Raw genomic sequence first — 20914 nt, 5'->3', positions numbered from 1 at the left:
GGATTATACGAATGCCACAGTGTATCTCTGTGCTCTTGTGGCTCTTCTGCAACTTCATTTTGCTTGTTGCCACTTTGATCCATGAGCATATAGCACAGAATTAAGTATTTACTGTATGTAGAAGAACTACTCTGCTGCTAGGGAATGGAGGCAAACGGGTGGCCGGTTATCAACAGGAATGTCACCCAACCCTCCAATCACGTACTGCTCTTCCTTACCTGTGTGAGTTGTCTGTGTGCTCTCTGCTGTGTGGCTGTAGTGCATTTCTGCCACCTGTTGGCTCACAGTGGTGTGTTTTTTTCAATACAGACTGTTATAAATTGATAGAAAGTTTATTTCATTGCAATTAAAACAACAGAAAGCTGAGAGCTATTTATCTGAGAATTCTCATGCCCACGTTTTTAGAACAGTTCAATAGAGTCCCGGTTTCAACTCTCACAGCTACAAACACGTTTTCTAAAATAGTTTTACTGAGGACGCTGTGCCAAGTCGGCTCCGACTCCAGAGTGGACGTCACACTTTGCCTCATAGGGTGTTTTTCATGGCCTTGGTTGTCTCTGTGAGCGTGCTGCGCTGCAGATAGTCTCTCGTCATGTTTTTCTTTCCCCTTCCACTGTGAGCCTGAGACCTGACCTGGCTCACAAATCGATACTCGTCTCTGTCAGTTAGCGGATCCGTCTGCGGATGGAATCGTGTGCATGCCTGTGGAGATGTGCGACTGTGTTTTTTGGGTGTTTTTTGTATGTGTGTGTGCACTGAAGCAGAGGAGACACAAAGAGGAATGTAGCCTGTGCGATTTAAAATTGAGCAGAACAATGGTGAGCCAAGGTTTCATTATCCTCCAGGCTACTGTAAGCACACAGTCGACAGCTTGTTCATAGAGTGGACTTTACAGCAGCCCCTAAAAGCAACACAGATAAGCGTGGACTTTTTATAGCAGCACACTGCTTCATGAGATGAATGGTTGAGTGATTTTCCATTGCTTATGTATGAATATTGCATCGTATCACATGAATTTTGACATTTAAGCAAAGCAAAATCCAATATTGCTTCTAATGCGTTCTCCTTTGCATGAGTAAACCTCTGCTCTGCAGATCAACCTGGAAATGGCACCTTATTCAGTAGCGGTACGTGACATGCAACATTTCGTCGTTTACATGTACAAGCCGTCTCCGGGGAGATGCTCTGAAACCTCTCACCTACAGCTTCAGCATTTCCCCCGACGCAGCCAAATGGTGGTGCATTTCTGAGGCCACAGGGCTATTTTTTTCTTTTAAAAAGCTGAGGTGTCAAAACAGGTATTTCATGGTTGGATACCCTTTTTAATCTGTCTCTCTCTCCCCAAGAGGCTTCCAGTCTGCTGACAGTCTTCCTCTTTCTTTGCCACACTCGCTCTGGTTCTCTCCTCCTTTTAAAGTCGACAGAAAGGAGCAGAATAGTCCGGCCCAGCAGCCTTCAACCCCCCATGACATATCTGTTTGTATTGTCTCTATTTAACAGCAAGAGAGATTGTGTTGTTCAGCATGTAAAAGAAAATGTTGGTGTGAGAGTATGGCTGGTTTTTTGTTTTGTTTTGTGTTTTTTTTTTGCGTATCCTGCTCATCATATTACAGAACATGATCTTGTGATTAGAGGAAAAGCACCAACTAGCATCTCTAAAGGGGAGTTGTCTGGGAGAAGGGAAGTAGTATGATGATTTAATTTTCTGCACTCTGAGCAGCTTGTCTGTGCCACAGCAGCCTCCGCTCCCAGACAGTAGCTTGTCGCTTGATGGATGTTGAATACGGCAGCAACTAGGCATGTGGGACATGTATGTGTGTGAGTTTCCCATTGACAAAATATAAGAGGCACGCAAGCATTCGTGTTCTGGTTTTAAAGTGAGCGTGTCTGTGCGTTTTGGCTTTCATAGCACACACCTTTCTCTTATCTTATTGCAAACTCCAATAGCATAAACAAAGCTATCAGAAGGAGGTGAAGCATATGAAGGATATTGCTGTATTTCATGCTGTTATGATGGCATCTCTTGTTTGTGCACACGCAAATGGGCACAGGCTCGCCGTTCCCTCATTACTTTTGTATATAAGAAAAGAAGTTTGCTAAAGTAAAGGTTCCGTAAGGTAAAAATCGGTCTGTAATGAATTTTGTATGTTTTATAAAATCAAAAAGCTTATTGCTGCTGTTCATTAGTAAGAATTTAATGCAGTTTTTATGTAGAAATCGGTTAATAGTCCTGCCCCCTCACTGCCCGTTTCTTCAGGTGAGCCATTCCAACTGCCCACGAGGTTCATTACGTTCTAGAGTTGCTTCTGCTAACTCTCAGATGTCATGTCATGAAAACCACGAACAGAATGCACCAAATGTTCCGGTGTTGGCTGCACACATAGGCCGTCATGCACTCCCAGCATCTGAGGAACTGAAAATCCAGTCGATTCTTTTGTTTTCGATGGCAGTGTCCCCATAACAATAGCAAAATGCAGTGTGTTAGCACATTCTGTGGCTGTTGTAGCTAACACTACCATTGGGTTTCATGATATGCTAACAGGCCAGAGTTTGTGGAAACTGTAAAGCTGAGGGACATTCAGAGACAGTGGAAGCTATAAGAGAGATTCAAACCCAATAAACAAGGACTGTGTATACCTTCCATGTTGCCCGTTCTTCAGTGCAGCCTAAACTCAGATGGTGTTTACATCTTTTAGTTTCTTTCCTGCACTCAGTGCTCAAATGTACTGCACTTTAATACAGACAAATTCCCAATAAAGCTGTTTTCCTTTGCATATTTTTCTGCTTCTTATGTCTATTCCAAGCTGTTGCTCTGCACTACTAAACTACTGCTGTTGGACTAACCCAACACGAGTTAAAACAATGGTTGCACTGTGAATGCTGCTGTATTCACAGATAAAACTAGACAAGCCCTCAGTAGATGGCAGAACCACGCCATGTACTGGCTTCCACTGTGCAGCCCCTACTGTCACACATGTAGCTTTCAATTTTGATCATCCTACGTATATCCTTTCCTACTTGATCTGCTGACCTCTAACTCCACAACTGAGCAGGGGACCTTAGACTGCTCTTCAGTGCCAAGTTTGATCATCCTGACTTCAGCACTTGCAGAGATATCTGACCGGACACACACACATACATACTTACCCAGCCAGATACCGAAGCGAATGCAGTAACCCCGCTGACGTACGTCAGGCGTGGTTAATGATCATTCAGAGAGACAGTTAGAAGAAACAGCTGGATAGCTCAGTGACTAACAGCCTTGTGTTTGGCACAGGAGATCAGTGTTTGAAATCCTGGTCAGGGCACAGTGAGGGTCCTTACTGCAGCCTCACCTACCTGCCTCATGTTGTATCTCCTCTCAGATGGACGTTGTTTTGGATAAAAGTGTCTGCAGTCATGGTGAAATGAACCATCGTTTCTGTATTTGAGCTGAAAATTGAAAGATGCATTCTGAGGACATGTGAGACGATCGTTAATTTGCTTATAAAAGGGGCACAGAATGGGAGCTTTACCCAGAACAGTATTTTTTGGTGTGTTTAAAGAAAGTCATAGTTGATATTGGAACTTGTTTTGTTTCTTTTTCTCCCCACAGAGGCATCAGTCCTGTCTTATGATGGCAGCATGTACATGAAGGTGGTGATTCCCAACGTCATGCACACCGAGGCCGAGGACGTCTCCCTGCGCTTCATGTCCCAGCGGGCGTTCGGCTTGCTCATGGCCGCCACGTCCCGTGAGTCGGCAGACACTCTGCGGCTCGAGCTGGACAGCGGACGGGTCAAACTGACGGTCAACCTAGGTATCGTATAAACCGTCACTGTTGGCTCGCCTCCGTTCATGTTCAGAGGGAGACCTTACTGTTTTTGTGTTTTTGTTCTTTTTTTAATGGTCTAGACGTTTTTCTTTTATTATTATTAGACCTAACACATACTAAACCAGCTTTGTAGTTTGTTGTTGTAGCTGCATGATTTGTTTTTTGACTTGCCTGGACTGTAAGTTTTTTTCTGCCTTGATGCTTAGACGTCTTTGTAGATTTTTATATCCATCAGTCTAACACTTAACAAAGTTATCCATGCTCTGCAGCACATCTTTTGAACAGATCATTTTAGTCATGCTCATTATTGTCGACAAACAGATTTTCTCCAACGGCAAAGCATTTCACTTTTTGAATTCTTTTAATAGATGGCCCCTTTGACACATGCATCAATTCAAATAGTGACATTTTAGATCATCTTTTGCCATCTATTCGGAGCTGCAGGAAGGCGTTTCTACATGTTAGTGCTGCATTGATAGTATGCTTTCTTATCAACATGAGTTCATTCCTGGGGTCTTTTTTATTTTATTCCCCTCATGGTAGCAGGTTCATGTTTCTCTCTGTCCATTAGTAACCCTTGGTCTAGCTGGCATCTCCCATGCCTTGTTCAAAGATGGCACTCACCCCTTCAAAGGCCCAGAGCCTGCGGCCCGTCTGGCAAACAGCCCGATGCCACAGCACCCAGCGCGCCTGCAGATGGTGGCACAAGTGGTACATTTAAGTAGAGTGCAAGCGTTTATACCACTGAGCCTGGAACAGATACTCCCCGACAGAAAGCATATGGATACATACAAAATGTCTCGGTGTAACTCATTAATTATAGAATGCAATGTACTCTCTCACCACAGCTGCTAAAAACCAGAACAGCTTTAGTCCATATTTCTTCAATGTGGTCCTTTTCCACTTGGCGTTCTGAGTCTTAATGGATTTGAAGTTACACTTTATTTGATTCACAGAGCCCGGGGCATTCATAGCTTCCATATAGAGGCCTCTGTACGGTGCTGGTGCTGCGTGGCGCGAGGCTGTTTGCTTCCACTTTTCTGTTGCGGTTGACGGCACATGACCAGCCTGGTCACATGGATTTCAACCTGCATCTGACAAACAGAGCTCTCACAACTTTAGCTTTGAATAAGAGACGCGAATAGTCTCATATTTCTGATATGTGATTAAAAAACAAACACTTTATTTGACAATATGTAGCAGGCAAGTAGTGCAATATTTTGATTCCAGTTGCTGGGTTGCAAAATCGATGTGGCCATTGAACTGCAAGCGGCCATTTTGAAATTAATCATACAGCAAAACTCCATGATGTTTTTTTGACAAACAATAATCATAGTTTCAAGTTCAACCAAACAACTGAAGATAAACTAAGCAGTGCAGTAATATTGACCAGAGCTGGTGCAATATTACTGGATCCATTCAGACCTGGAGTGATATTACTTTGGATTTCCAACATCTCTTTAGCTGTATTGACCATGAGTAGCAAACTAGGTTAAAATGGCCGCCGGCGTCATGTGACCGTCCCCGGAAGGTGGCTTTTCTTGCTCTTGGATGTCTGCAGCTGTAACCTTGAAGGATGCGATTTCATCTGTCAATTATTCTCCCCTCCCCATCTAGACTGTGTCAGGATAAACTGTAACACCAGTAAGTCAACATTCTTCTTCTGCAGCCTTCTTCCTTCAGTCAATGTTTGATTATGTCCTGTGTGCTAGATGTAAGGGCAGGAATGTGTGAATGCAGGCGCCTGATAAGAGGATTTCTCAGATAAGAGTGGGGGAAAGTAATAGCCAGAGATCAAAGTTATGCAAATCTGACTTAATGTACTCTATATATTTTAAATGGCCCATTTTTTCAAATTATTTCAGGCAAGTAGTGCTAAATCTTTTTCTAGCTACTCACTGAATGTTGTCAGACTCTGTAGGCTAAATTGTTTTCCCAATTACATTGCAATATATTGCAGTGGGTCTCGCTTGCCTTGTTTTCCTGTCGTCCTTATTTTTACACATACTGTAGTCTACGGGTCTGGAGTGTGATATACAGAGGACTTGCTCTTACTCATGAAAAGGACTCTTATGTTTCATTATTTTTAAAGCGCTCACAGCGTCATAGCCAGAGAGAAAAGGAGAGCTAAAGGTTGAGGGGATGTGAGTGGCACATTATAGGCTCTGTTCATATATTTTTACAGCTAAATGTATACGCATTAATAGTTCTACTGATTAATGATGTTGCACAGTGGTGCTGTAAATGCATTGTGTTCAGATTAGCAATCAAGTTGGGTCAAACTGGCTTTAATAAACAGACATATTTAGTATGCTGCAGATCACAATTTGATAGAAGTCATAATGTGGCAAGAGCAAACTAATAAAGCAGCTTATTCTTCTTGAAAATCAAGGCTTTATACCTTCTTAAATGTAAATTTTTGATTTGCGTTTTCCGAGAGAGATGAATTTAGACTCGAAAATGTTAAATTCTTGCACAAATGCAAAAGTAAAACTTGACATTTTGTACCTACCTTCCTCACAAACAGAACCTTCAACACACAATGGACAACATCAGTTGAGCCACTGGATTAAAATTCCAATGAAGAAACCACTCTAATTTGCGTTTTAAACCTGGTGTCAGCACTATACAGCAGATTCAGGCTTGTGGAGGAGCTGCTCTGGTGTGATAAAGTCAGTTAGGCTGGATTGCCCTCTAGTGGTTGTTTCCATGGATGACTTAATTTTGGAAAATCTCACCCACCCTTTCTACAGAAATCTATCAAAAGCCACAATAAAGGCACAATTTTTGGTTTTCTGTGTCCTGTAATTGTGTCCTGTAATATCCTGCTGAAAGTGTATTTAAGTAAATCATTCATAACTACCAAACAGCGGGATTCATGCGGTTCAGAAATGATGGGTGACATGATTTGAGTCCTTGTGTGAGTAATAGCAAATATTCCTTTTGCGCTGCTGTCATTTAGAGTATGTATTGTGTTCCTTTCTTGTCAAATACAAACCAAATTTTTGTTGGAAAGTGCTTTAAAAGCTAAGCATCTCACGTTAATCTGAGAAAATAGTGTGGAGGAAAGCTAGTTTGATATCAGAATGTTTTTTTTTTTTTTTTTAGAGCTAATTGAATTGGTCGTGCTGTGAAAACAAAGATTTGGTTTGTGCCTTTGCCTCCCCATCCCTTCACTAACTAACCCTCATCTTCAGGCAAGGGCCCTGAGGTTCTTTATGCCGGACAAAAGCTCAACGACAATGAGTGGCACTCAGTACGAGTGGTCCGCCGCGGTAAAAGCTTCAAACTCACGGTGGATGACGACATGGCTGAAGGTACCTCTCTTGAGAAATGGTTATTTATTCTTTTTATTTTTTGTTCTATCCTTGATGTGCATGGTCATGTAATGTTTTCTCTTTGTGTTTCTTTGTTTGTTTGTTTGGCATGGAGACGGTGCTTTTATGTCTACTTTTTCACTGGAAGTATTTTGGATTTATTGTCATGGCATTCGTCTTCATGTTTGGGCTGCAACTCGTAGTTACTGCTGCTGTTGATAAGTCTATCTCACTTATTCAGTTGGTTGTCTGTTCTATAAAATGCCAGAAAATGTTCAAAAATTATTAGGTTTCGTAAACCCAAGATGATGTCCTCAGGCGTTGTTTTGTCCACAAGCTAAAGATATTCAGTTTGCTTTCATAGAGGATGAAAGAAACTAGAAAATATAAAAATTTAGCAGGCTGAAATCAGAGAATAAGTATCTTTTCTTTAAAAATGACTTAATAATTTATTATTATTTCGTAGCTGAGAACTAATTGATAAGTAGATTAATTGTTGCAGCTCTACCTCACATTGCTAATTTATACAGTATGGGTCAATATATAATTGAGGGACTTTTTCTATCATAGTTCACATTTTTGCTGTTTTCAGGCATAAAATCAACATGGCCGCCTATAACCAAACACCACATGACATTTTTACAGAAAGATTCTTCTAAATGTTAATACAATTGAGTAAAATTGAAATTTAAAGTTACTTATAAAGATATTGGAGTAAATCTGATGACTACTTTATATTAAATAAGTCAGAAAGCCTTGGAGTCTTCCAGTCTTTTCTTCAGGAGGAAATGACATCATGTGGAGCAGCTCATGTGATCTGGAATTAACACACTTCCTGCAGAGGTGTTTTTGTAAAGTTTAACTTAGTAGAAAGAGATTTCTCAGACACGGATACAATTTCTTATTTTCGATATAAAATTTGATATATTGCCAAAAAAAGAACTATCTGCCATGATTATCTCAACTAAATAAAAATAACAAAATCAAATCAGCTCATTTTATTGTTCTTTAGCTAATTAAAAGGTGGTTTTTATTAAATTTGAACGGTTATTTAGTTGACATTTTACTAAAATCAAGTCATTTTGTATTAATAAGTGATTGTTTCCATAATAAATAATTATGGTATTTGTAAAGACATGATCATAATGAACATAAAAACATTCATTTTTTACTTTTAATAAAAATGCATGCAAGATATATCCCATGAACTTCAAAAGTCCCTCAATTATATATTGACCCATATAAATTCTTCAAAACATTGTAAATTATTAAATATTTCAGTCGTAATTGAGGCTAAGTGTGAGAATGTTTCCATGTTTATTCATCTATTTTTCATAATATTGGATATTGAGACGGGGTGTCTGATAATAAACAGATTAGGTGTTTAATTTCACAGCTTCTTATTTTGTTACTGTTTATTTGTAACTTGTTTCCATCTGCATGCACTACGTTGTTGTCTGATTAAGGTTGCATTGCAGTATCCCTTCACTTCTTCTACCTGCTCATCTTCTGGATTCTCTTCTTTCTCCTCCATCACAGGTCAGATGGCGGGGGATCACACCCGTCTGGAGTTCAACAACGTGGAGACGGGCATCTTAACTGAAAGACGCTTTGTGTCATCTGCTCCATCGTCCTTTATTGGACATCTTCAGGTATTAGGAGAGATGCTTGTCTTAACCTGTTATCATACAGTGGCTCATACACAAGGACAGTGAACATTTTGCTTCTCTAATATCTATAATCTGGATGGTCTATAGTGTGAGCACAGCAGATGTGTAGTTTCTTATCTTTTTTTTAAATCTATAGAAGGACAGACAGTGCTTGTTAAATCATTCGGTGCTGCACATTGTGGTATATTTAATATATTCACCACAAAAATCCAAGGAGCAAAATTCTTCCAAGCTTTATTTTTTTCTTTTGTAAAACAGATTTAACAGATGTATAATTCTAACAAATATTATTCATAACCTAATCCCAAGAACAAGTCAGCAACAGGTGTCTGTAAAAGACAGAGTGTATCTTATTTTTACGTGACAGGTAAAGTATGCACACTGGTTTCTGCCTTTCTGCCAAATTCATCACATGCGGCTAAAAATCATATTTATTAGGATTGTTTTCTTTCATGTCATTGGTGGAGTAGTAGGGATGGGCTTTAAAAACCACTTTCAAAAGGCAGATTCTAAAAATTCTATTTCAGATTCTGCTAATTAGTTCCTAAACAAATCTCACTTGCTTAGTTTACAGTGTAATGCAAGTTCCACCGTATATCAGCTGGCTGCACTGTCATGCCCGTTGAATGCCTGCGTATCCGTCCCTTTTCTAATGCATTTCTCTTGATAAATTGTGAGTCACTTGCAGCGGCTCCGTTGACTCAGCTGCTACAATCGAGTTGCTTGATTAGCAGGTAAACAGCAGAAATTGTGTGATTGTCTCATAACAATGACCTCAATTTAGGAATCAAATGCTGCTGTAAACAGTTTTCCAGGATGTTACTGGTCTCCACCATTGTTGCAGTAAGGGACTGAATACAAAAACTGCAGAAGAGCAGAAAACACAGCACCGTCGCCACAGTTAGAATCACTTTATCAAGCTCTGTGTTGCTGCTGCTAGCATTTGTCTGTGGAAAACAACATTTCACATAACTGTGAAGAATGTAGGGGGCTGCTGCAGGAACATTACATGAACAGGGACTCTTTATTTCTCTTCTGTGACAGCGAACACAACAAGTCGACTTTCAGTAACTGTTCTGTTTATCTATGGCAAACCGAAGCAACTTTACTGCAACGATGTGCTTCTACTTCTCACACACACAACAAAAGAGGCTTATCCCCACAATAAACCTGCTAGTTTATGTCACCGCCCTCCTTAAAGGGGATGTACAGTCACACTATGTAACCTCAGTGGTTTAAAACATGATAGCTGCATTAATTAATATAATTGTTAAGAATTTGTTTACCTTGATAGATAAATGAGCAGTGGTGGGAGAAGTACTGAGATCATTTACTAGACTAAAAGAATACAACACTTTAAATCTGCAATCCTGCAAAGAAAACGTTACGTACAGTAAAAATATGAAGTTATAATTAAGAAAATGCACTGTAGTGTGTAAAGTAAAGGTGCTCAGTGTAGAAAATGTCTCATGTGGCTGTTATAATACAGTTTAGCATATCATTAGAATGTTTTTAATCATACAATAATGTAGACCGCCTGTAAGTCAATTATCTTGAATCAGGAATTGGTAAGAACCAGAGTAGATAAGCAGAGTCAGAATCGTAACATTCAAATGATATCCATCCCTATTAGGTGTGAATGCTTAAAACACAAAGATAAAGTTTGTCATTTGGGAGCTTTCTCGACTCTCCAGGAGCTACAGTAGAAAACAAACGTAATTCTCTGTTAAGTAACTGAAGACTTTGCATGTCTCATCCAAGAGGCTTCCTCAGCTCTGTCTGATGAGAGGTGAAATGTCTTCAAGAGCCTAAAAGAGAAGTCCTGTTGCTTCCTACTGAATCAGTTAGGATTAACTTCACCTGGACGACTGAGAGTCTACACAGTCTTCCTGTACTATGGTGCTGTGGTAATCTGAGTTCATTTGAGTTAAATTATGGTTCACAGTTTATTAATAGAAACACCATTTCACCAATTCTCCCCCCAGAGCCTTAAATTCAACGGCATGTACTACATCGACATGTGCAAGAACGGGGACATCGACTTCTGCGAGCTCAACGCCCGCTTCGGCATGCGCTTCATCATCGCCGACCCGGTGACCTTCAAGACGAAGGGCAGCTACCTGGGCTTGGCCACGCTGCAGGCTTACACCCAGATGCACCTGTTCTTCCAGTTCAAAACCACCTCACCCGATGGTTTCATCATCTTCAACAGCGGAGACGGGAACGACTTCATCGCCGTGGAGCTGGTCAAAGGGTGAGACGTTGCCAACGTGTTGATGTTTTATTCACCAGCTGGAGTCCAGAGATGATTTCTACATTTTAAACAGCAGCACTGATCTGGGTTTCACTGCTTTCCTTCAGGCATTATGAATTTAACAGCTCTAACCCAACTATTGATCCCAAATCTCTGCTGCACCTGTTGTGAGCTTGTCGAAGCATAAATGCCATCCTGATGCGGTGCAGATTGTTTTCTGTAGCAGTTTAACTCCTGATTAGTGTCGGAGCAGTGAGAGGTTTTTCCATTAAAATTAATCAGACTTGCAAAATAACAAGAGACTTTCTGCCCCTTCACGCTGACAGATAAAAATACACAAACAAACCCTGACGTGTGCATCCGCTGCTTCTTCCCTGCCAGGTTCATCCACTATGTGTTCGACCTGGGGAACGGGCCCAGTCTGCTGAAAGGGAACAGCGACAATCCGCTGAATGACAACCAGTGGCACAACGTCGTCATCACACGAGACGCCGCCAACACACACACGCTCAAGGTGGACTCAAAGTCGGTCACCCAGAACGTCAACGGGGCCAAGAACCTCGACCTGAAAGGTACCACGCTTTTGCTTTTGGAAATTAAAGTTGATTTAATATCCGAAAAGATCTACAGCTCGGCATTAAGCCCCAGCAGCAGTAACTCCTGAGCTCGCTTGGTTGTTAACTTTCTGACTTTAAATGACCTTTTATCTTCCCCTAAGATTAATAATTACATTACGGAAGAGTGTCGGAGTGAATCAGTGCTTTAGTTCGCTGATAATGGATATACTGTACTTTGAATCAAGTTCCTGTATGAATTTTTGATATGGCCCAAGGTCCAGAACAATGTCATCAGAATGCAAGGACATGAGTAAAAGTTTTTAAAAAGTAGATAAATGAAACATTCAGCTTTCAAATTAGTGCAATATCACAGCCACAATTATACCAAAAGTTATGGGAAGTCTGTATGTACGGGCCATTTCTCTGCTGTTTAAACTCAAGTTTTGAATAGAATTAAACCAACAAAATGCTGAGGAGCATGTTAGTCTGTGAGCTTGAGAGGTGCTGGTACTGTCAGTGTATTTTGCTGAATTTGGACTGTGGTCTTGTCTCTTATAGCCAGAACTCTGCACAGCGCTGTGTCTGAGCTGAGGAATGGTCTGACTGCACCTCATTATTATTCTGCTATAAGAGGGGAAGCACTCTGGTTCATTGGTATTTCATTAAACCAGTTGTTTCTGACTTCTGTAGAGCCAGCATGCCCTAGATGTAAATTTTGAGTGTCGGTTTGTCTTTTCCACCGTGCATTTCTCAAGGCTTTGTCCTCTCCTTTCACTGTCTGATTGTAATCATTGTTAAAATCGCCTTTGCTGCTGGAAAGAAAACATCAACCTCAAAGCAAACCCAAAAATGTTAGGACCAACATAACTACCAATTAATACAACAAAACAGGGCTAATTTAAAAAGAAAAAACTTGACGAAACACTGCTAGTAAGTAAAAATAAATCAGATTTGAAAAAAACAAACAGAAAATGTTCTAAAACCTTCATTGAGCCTTCCATAGGTTTTCAATTGAGTTAAATCCACCAGGTTTATGCTGTACATGCTGACTGTCGTCGATGGAAAGTCCAAAAGAGTTGGGGTAAATTAAATGTCATTAACATGGTTAATTCCCTGAAAGAGGTTGTTGATCTTAGGTTGTTGTTTGATGGAGTGAAAAGCACAGAAGAAATTGTAGGCTTGTACCCACAATCTCTGTCCTAAGACTAGCTGTGGTACGTCTTTATTCTAAGCAAAACTAAACAGTTGCTGGCTTTAGCTCCATATTTAGCATCTAATCTGACAAGTGGTGTCATTCTTCTTCTGTACCTCTTGCCAAAAAAAGTGAGCAGTAATCACACCATCGCTTGTGTTCATCTTCTCCTCTCAGGTGACCTGTTCATCGGAGGTTTGGGACCCAACATGTACCAGAATCTCCCCAAGCTGGTGGTTTCTCGGGAGGGCTTTCAGGGCTGCTTGGCATCAGTCGACCTGAACGGCCGCCTGCCAGACCTCATCAACGACGCCCTTTTCCGCAGCGGGCAGATTGAGCGAGGCTGCGAAGGTACAAATGGCCTGTAGCGTCTAAGAATCATGACCTGCCGCCTGAGATTTATTAGACTAATTAGAAGGCTCCTCAGTAGCCCTTAAAGCCATTCCCTGGCATTGTTAATCCTCATTCTCTTTTTCTTTGCCAGGTATTTGTCACATTATAGGATAATTGTTCAAATTTGTCATTCTGATTTTCTAATAATGGCTTGTTAACTTTTTTTTGTTGCATCAGTTTATTTTAGAAAGTGCCAAAACACCTTAATGTCAAATTAAAACTCTGAAAGAAAAGAATATGTTTAGGTGATGCTTTAAATTATAAAGTATTTTACAAGGTAAGACATTTTAAGAGGCTTGAACCAAATTTGCTCTCTACATTCTTTTGCCTGCCTGTTATATTCTCCACTACCCATATGCCACTAAAATGAAGCAAAATGAACTTATTAGTGCAAAGTATAAATAAGCTGCTGCTGATGTGGTCGTTTTAGTGAAACAATCAATCATTTTACGTCTTTTTTAGTGTTATTTGGATGACTATAATGTTAGATTCAAAGTGTTCCCATAAACATTTGTGATTGTATTATAATATATTTAAAACTAAAATTATTTGCACATATAAAGAATTTATTAAATTACTTAATATTATATTTTTTTTACTATATTTGCCCATGAATTACTCATTTAAAAGACTTTTTCCCTTGTTAAAATGCACACATTTATATATACATGCGAAATATGTATATATTCCTTGCATATGGTTCAGGGTTCAACATATTTCCTCTAGAGGGCAGCAGAAGATTAAGTTCAAACAAATACAGCAGCCTTTGTGATAAGTTAGTTATCATTTTACTAACCGAACAAAATCATCCCACTTAAATAAAAAGACCATGATGTACGAGCTGTTATAGGAGCTCAGTCCTCACTAACAAATCAGCAACTTTTCCATGTTGCCAAAGTGACAAACTTGTACAACTTTTAAGAACTCTAACAATGCTGGTCCCTCACTAACCTTTACTCTTGTTTTCCGCTCTGCTCTGTTCTGTTTGTTATTTTTCTTTCTGCGCTAACAAAGTTGGTTTCACCAAAGCCGACCTGCAAGGTAGAGGGTTAAACTCCGCCTCTCGGAGGCCTGCTCGCCTGAAAGTCTGCTGTGTGCAATGCATCGTGGGTGTCACCATGGCAATAATGTCTCAGAGTGCAGCAGAGGTGACTTGCTCTCTGACAAAAAAAAAAAAAAAAAGAATAAGACAGAGAATACTGGCAGGAAAAGTTTCTAAGTGAGCAAGCAGGAAAAATAAATGAGGGATGATTGTATGCTAGTTGCAATTTCATGCAAAACCACTGCAGTAGTTTGAATGGAATCATGCAAATTTTAGATTCTACATGATAGAATCTGATAGATTGTGTCTGTTTTTGCATGTTTAACTACCAGACTCAGTGTAGGAGAATGTTTGATAGTGTTGCAGAGATTTTGAACACAGTATAATTACAGAGAGTAAACAGATCAGGCCAGGTAAGTGATGTGGCAGTCATGTAGGTAGTTTAAAAGCATTGCTAAAAGCACCGGCAGACAGTTTGTGGGAGGATTGTGTTCTTGTATGAAAATGCCAGTTGACACATTGCAGGCTGCCGTAGACGGCAGAAAGAGGCTGTCACTGCACATCTAAACACTGTCAGTGTGTTGCTGATGGATCAGGCCTTTCTCTTTCTGTTTCTCATTTTGCCATAAAAAACCATCATATCTGCTGCTTCACAAAGATGAGTGTTTTTTTTTTTTTCAGAGAGCAAGCTGCCTCCTGCTGCGACGCTGAAACACAGCGAAAAAACCGCCATTACTCATTCTAACAAATGAGCGCTAATGTGTGCATACATACATTAGATTTGCATTGATGAAGCACTTGTGTGCACTCGGCGTCTGGGATGCCTGGTTGACTACCGTTACTGTACATTACACAGTAAATGCACTTTCAGCTGGCAAACTTACTCTGTTTTCCACTTCAAATGTCTTCTTCTCTTCACACTGTCTTGCACAAGACAATTGCTCTTAAACAATGTTTACTTGCATTTGTCTGCCATATATTTGGACTGTTTATTTAATTTTACTTTCGTTTGTTTCCTATATGGTTACCAGAAGGGTTACTGTCAAGGTTTTTCCCCTTTGTCTGTCTAGACTCTCGCGGGGGGATTGTTTATCTCGTTATCTATGCTGTGCGCTTGTCCTTATCTGCATTCCCTCTCAGTATAAGTATTCAAAAGTAAGAGCTATGTGTGGTGTGGAGGAATAGCAAACACACATCCAGTTTGACTTTGAATACCCTCCTCAACTCCTGTCTGACTGAAGTGCATACACGAGGATATGCACTACGTGTTCTCAAGTGCGCTTTATTTTTTTTCTTCCTCGTCATGAATCCCGTCTGTCTAGTGTTCACCGTGTATTCTTGCACAAATATTTGTTAAGAAAATTACCGGGGCCACTTTTATGCCATTTTTTTTATATGTGAGTATTGTTAAATGGAGTTTTAAGCCATGAGTCATTTGCTAGAAGGTTCTTGTTCTTTTTTTTGCGTCTTGTCTTGCTTGTCTACAGAGGGAATGCAGCGTGCTAAGTTTTACTCTGATAAAACTTTCCTCAAACATGTTGGAATGACACAAATTGCATGCAGCTGCACACACTCTCAAAAAAGAAGGAAATTAAGGGATGTCGACAGTGTCATCACATCAGCCTAGTTGGGGTCCAGCAGGAGCATGCCTTCAATGCAGATTAGAGTATATAGCACACTCTCAAACCGGCGACCTTTTGCAGCACTTTTTACAGTAATTAACTCAGAGTACACGCTGACGCTTGCTCTGCTCGAAAAGCGTGCTGTTGATCCTGTGAAAAAGCCTGGCACCTCTGCTTCGGCTTTGCCAGTGCAGTTGCAGCTTTGCCCAGCATGAAACCGGATTGCTCAGACAGTTTTAAATGCATTGTACTACAGGTCAGGCTTCCTGTGGTGGCACTGTTTGCTCCTTGTTCTTTCTTCTAGGCCCACATGGTGTAAAACTTGTCTCTCTAGAGTGCATTTCTACTGCATGGGTCCTGCATTGTTTCGACTCAGCGGTGGTTCTGTATTGTTGTTTGACTGTGCACCTGTGGTATCTCTTTCTGTTTTCCTTTCTTCCCGCTCTCCTTTTCTCTTTAGGCCCAAGCACGACCTGCCAGGAGGACTCGTGTGCCAACATGGGTGTTTGCATTCAGCAGTGGGAGAACTTCACCTGCGACTGCTCCATGACGTCCTACACTGGGACCCACTGCAATGACCGTGAGTGCTGCTGGGCTTCAGATTTTAATGGATGTGATTTGCACGTGCATCAAAGGAGCACTCTATGGGTTTTTACATGCAAAAGTCAATTTGTTAGTAATGGCTGAGCTAAAAAGGCATTTGAAACATCTTCTGAGGCTCTCGAGGGAGTCTGAGGAAATTACAGAAGAGACATCATTTGAAGACTACAAATTTTTAAGAGGGAAACTTGTGTTACAAACTGGCAACACGGGGTTTGAAAGACAAGAACATTCATTAGTGATGACGGCTCTGATGAAAATTGAGTTGCATCATGGGAAGTGCAGGAGTCAAGGTGTTACTCTGCACACCGCCACACCAATTTGAAATGCGATATGAAGCTGATGGAGTGCACCTTTAACACATACACACAACTGCACAAAGCTGCCATATCACTCTTGCAATACATAACCAACACCACATGAACAGTACTGCATAGAAGCACACACTTTTGCGATAACATGCAGTAAATTTGCACTCATAAAAACTGCAAACACACGCCTAAACTGGGTGCACCAATAAAACCATGCCATCCTCTGTGCAACACTGAATGCCATATCCTTGACTCAAGGACTCGGAGGCAGTTTCACTCGTGCTTATTAAGCCTTTGTCAGATTTGCTGCATGAAAGTGATGCTGAAAGCATCATGTGATCTTTAAATGAAGCAACCAAGAGATGCCGGCAATTGTTGAGGGTGTTTTTCTTTTTTGCTGCATTGCAGGCAATTTGTCGTAACAGGTTTGCTTGATGTCCGAAGCTTTCACGTGTTTTTGGGCTGTGACTGATGATGTGTAAAATATCTACTTCTGCCTCAATCGCCTTGTCATAAACGTGCTTCAAATAGCTGTCGCAGAGGTCGAAAGTGTGTGTTTTGGGACGTGTGTCTGTGTGTGCGAGTAGGGATCTCTTATCCCCATGACGACAGGGGACTTCCCTTCAGTAATCACGGTTGGCGGTCTTTCATTTAGCGTTTAATAGCGGGGGCATAGTGCTGCTGGGCCAGACTAATGAGGTGGTGGAAGCTGTTAGCAGAGCTGCTATCTGTGAGCGCTGGCATCTCCTAATCTTCCAGACCTTTCTCATGTTAGACCCGGCCGCTGAGTATGACCTCATATCTCTTAATTCACATTTTTGCTTCCTCCCTCTTGCTTTCTTTCTCCCTTTTGTTGCTCATCCTTCTCACCTTCTTCTTTTACATCCTCTGAAATAATCATCTGATGCAATATTTTCCATGCTCAGCAAGTAGCTGACTCCAGTTCTCACTCTGAGATGGGAGCTGTGTGTTTATGTGTTAATTAGTGATGAGAGGCCCTCGTTAATTCACCTCCTGGCGCTGCCTGGGATGACATAGAAGAAGCTTTCATTGATTTCATATCGACACAGACATAATTCTCGTGGAAACACAACAGCTTAGCCAGTCACTTATTCTACATCTGTGTGACGCTGCAGGTTTAAGTCTCCTGTTCCTGGTTTTGCAGATGAATGTCCACTAATATTGACTGGATTGTCCAAGCATATAATAGTATTCTTAACTGAGCAGCATTGCTCGTAATAGGAACTTTGTAGTCGATTTCCCTTCCTTTTTTGGTAGTCTTTTCAAGCAATTTCTCTTCGTTTTCTCTGATGGAAGCTAGAAATTAAACACAGAAGAGAGGTGAAAAGGGATAAAGAGGTAACGTCAGGCAAACAGGCATTGCGGTTTGGGAATGCTTCACTGCAGTGGAGCTCTGTTTACATTGCAGAAGGTGCACGTACAGTCTACATGACACCGTCTGCCTGAGATAAGGGGTCTAGTTTATTTCTCCTGGATTGACCCAATCTTAAAGATGTTGACTCTGATGACAGCCTGTTGTGTTCCTGTGAGGTTTTAGCAGCTCAGCAGCGTCGCCCCACACCACCAGGTGGCAGTAAATCCATAAGCTGGACCGCACACTGTCCCTCCACGTTGGGAGAAAATGAGATGCAATCCCCCGAGCATGAAATCAGCTTTCCTGTTATTTTCCTCCGCTGCTTTGCCTCTTGTCGTTCCCTCCGTCTTTATATATCCTTCTGCGCAAACCCACGGCCAATTCAGAGACTGTAGTTATTGATCACAGAGAGAATATTGTGCAATCTCCTAAACAATGCACAATCCACTGTATTACAATGCAGTCGTATTGCCAACAATTTTATTGTTTTGATTGAAGCAGCTTGATAAAAATGAACAAAGTCTTGCGTGTGTGTTCTGTGCGGCCGTGCGACTGTCTTTCATTCAGTGAGCATAGTGCTGAGGGAGAGAGAGTTTCTAATTAACAATGTGGGAGTGGAGCTTCTCCCTCTATTTCTCTCAGTCTCTCCCTCTCTGATAGCTGGCAGCAAATATCAGTAATTGTCTGCCTCCCTGACTCCGTCTCTACCCATTGTCCAAATGAAGAAACTTGAACAAAGTAAAGTGAGCACTTCTGCCAGCAGAGCCGCTTGAAAATTCGTCTTTGCTGATTGTTAACGTCATTTCTTTGTGCCCTATCTGCACCTCTCTATTGTAGCCAACAGGTCTCTAGTGGCGAATGGGGGAAAAAGAAAGGAGGGCACCTCAGCAGGCAAGAGCTATCTGCGCTGCTTCCATTTCTTCTTGTGTACCCCTGCGGCCTGCACTTTGTGACTGCACACCTTTACTTATGGGAACAAGGAAATTTGCAGGGCTCTTTGCACCATACAGGCCATTTCCAGAGCCACTTGGGCAATCTTGAGGTACTTGTCATGCCCAGCGCTGCTTAAAAAATTGGGGGTAGGAGTGGATTCTTTTTTTAGCGTTTTTATCCTGCTTGGTTCTGGCTCACTGCTTTGTCATGCTCATTTCCATCTCCTTGTCATCTCATATCCATCTTCCTTTATTTTCTTCATATGTTTTATTTCTTTCCTCCTCTGTTTCCTGAGTGGACCTCTCCTTATCAAGCTTTTAAATGCTGCACAGTTTCATTTCAACCCAAGGACAGAGGAGCTTCGGGCCAAGCAAGAAGAGCAGTCGGACACTCCTCTTCCACATCCAGAGCAATTACTCAACTTACGTAATAGCATTATCTCTGCAAAGGTCGCTGCATTGTTCTACAGTCAGGAACATGGTAAATAAACAGAGAAAGCAGAGTGAGACTGAAGCCAGGCTGCGGAATAACAGTTCTCCAGTTTGATGCTGACATCAGTAATTGCATAGATAGATTTAGTGATGAGTTTGTCTGTCAGTGCGATGATTCCAACAGACCCTCTAAACCCAGCGTCCCTAATTTATTTTTCAAGGCGTGCTCAGAGGGCTGTAACCGTATCTGGCTAACTGCTTACATAAATGACAGCACAGCAGCGGCATTGCTTCTTTCAATATTTAAAAGAAAATAATCATGACATTCGCCTCGTAGTCATTTTTCCTGCGCTTGTTGAGCAGAGGAGCGAGAAGAAGAAGAAGAGGAAGGACAAAGGAGGTGGGGGTAAGCTGTGTTTCCTATGGTCCACAATGTAAGAAAATCAACAATAAGAACACCATTCTCCCACTATTGACTGATGTCTCTGCTCGACGGTATTAAACCCGGAGGCGGGGGGAAAGAAGGCAGCCGCACAATGGCGCTATTCACGTTGACACGACGTCAATGATGAGTTAAGGTTTCGGAATAAACAAGCAAATGAGAAGATGCACACATATATAAATATAGCACAGGCTACTGGTGGATGTGAGAGAGTGTCTTATGAATATTGAAGGAATTTTCATTGGAGCATTGAATAATTTAACCTGCTGTCTCTGTAAATGGGATTAAGTAGCTGGAGCTGGCTGGGACCGGCCAACAGGTGTTGAGCAGGGGTGAGCTGGCGATAAAGTGCCCGAAGCCTGGCATAGTTTCAGCTTTAAACGGATGCGGCAACTTTAAATCATAATGCACGGACAGCTTTTTCAACCGGTAAATTCAATCAACGTTAAAAATAAAGGCGCAGAGCGAGCAGGGAGAAATAAATATGAAATGCTTCCCGTCTTCTAGAAGAAGCTTATGTAAAGTTTTCATATTGTATTTGAAAGTACCTTTTGGCGAAAGAGGACTTATAAGTGGAGCATAGCGATATGAGAACATTTGCCTATAAATACCGCAGGTAGATCAGAAATGGGCCAAAAGAGTTCCATGGAGGATGTTTTGTCCTCAGGGCACAACCTATCCCAAAAGCACACTTTGAAATAATCTCAGTCTCGTTGTTGTAGCAGTCCAGACTGTCACATGAGCGGAAAGTGTCCGTATGATTGAGGGATCGCATAATCTGGCGGCTTAAACACTTAAATGCCTCCTTAAAGATTCGACAGCTGCCTGGAGTATCATCACACAGCGACTTTTTTTTTTTTTTTTTTGGAGGTTTACTTTGAGGGAAGTGCATTTTTTTTTTTTAGCTATGGCTGCAGGAAAACTGTAATCACCAGGCATCCACCCAGTGGAATTGCCTGCA

The 20914-nt window shown here is 41.3% G+C and overlaps 1 protein-coding gene across 1 annotated transcript in view; it reads left to right on the top strand.

Moving 5' to 3' along the window:
- LOC110957341 (neurexin-3b) overlaps positions 1–20914 on the top strand; it is a 373395-nt gene that overhangs the window by 159914 nt on the left and 192567 nt on the right. The window contains 8 exon segments of the mRNA XM_051936556.1: positions 3596–3799; positions 5432–5458; positions 7012–7131; positions 8671–8783; positions 10787–11055; positions 11437–11627; positions 12982–13155; positions 16322–16441. Of these exon segments, the coding sequence (XP_051792516.1) occupies positions 3596–3799; positions 5432–5458; positions 7012–7131; positions 8671–8783; positions 10787–11055; positions 11437–11627; positions 12982–13155; positions 16322–16441 (1218 nt within the window).

This window comes from Acanthochromis polyacanthus, chromosome 16, assembly GCF_021347895.1.
Source record: "Acanthochromis polyacanthus isolate Apoly-LR-REF ecotype Palm Island chromosome 16, KAUST_Apoly_ChrSc, whole genome shotgun sequence".
Classification (NCBI taxonomy): domain Eukaryota; kingdom Metazoa; phylum Chordata; class Actinopteri; family Pomacentridae; genus Acanthochromis; species Acanthochromis polyacanthus.
This window is presented reverse-complemented; position numbering and strand designations above follow the sequence as displayed.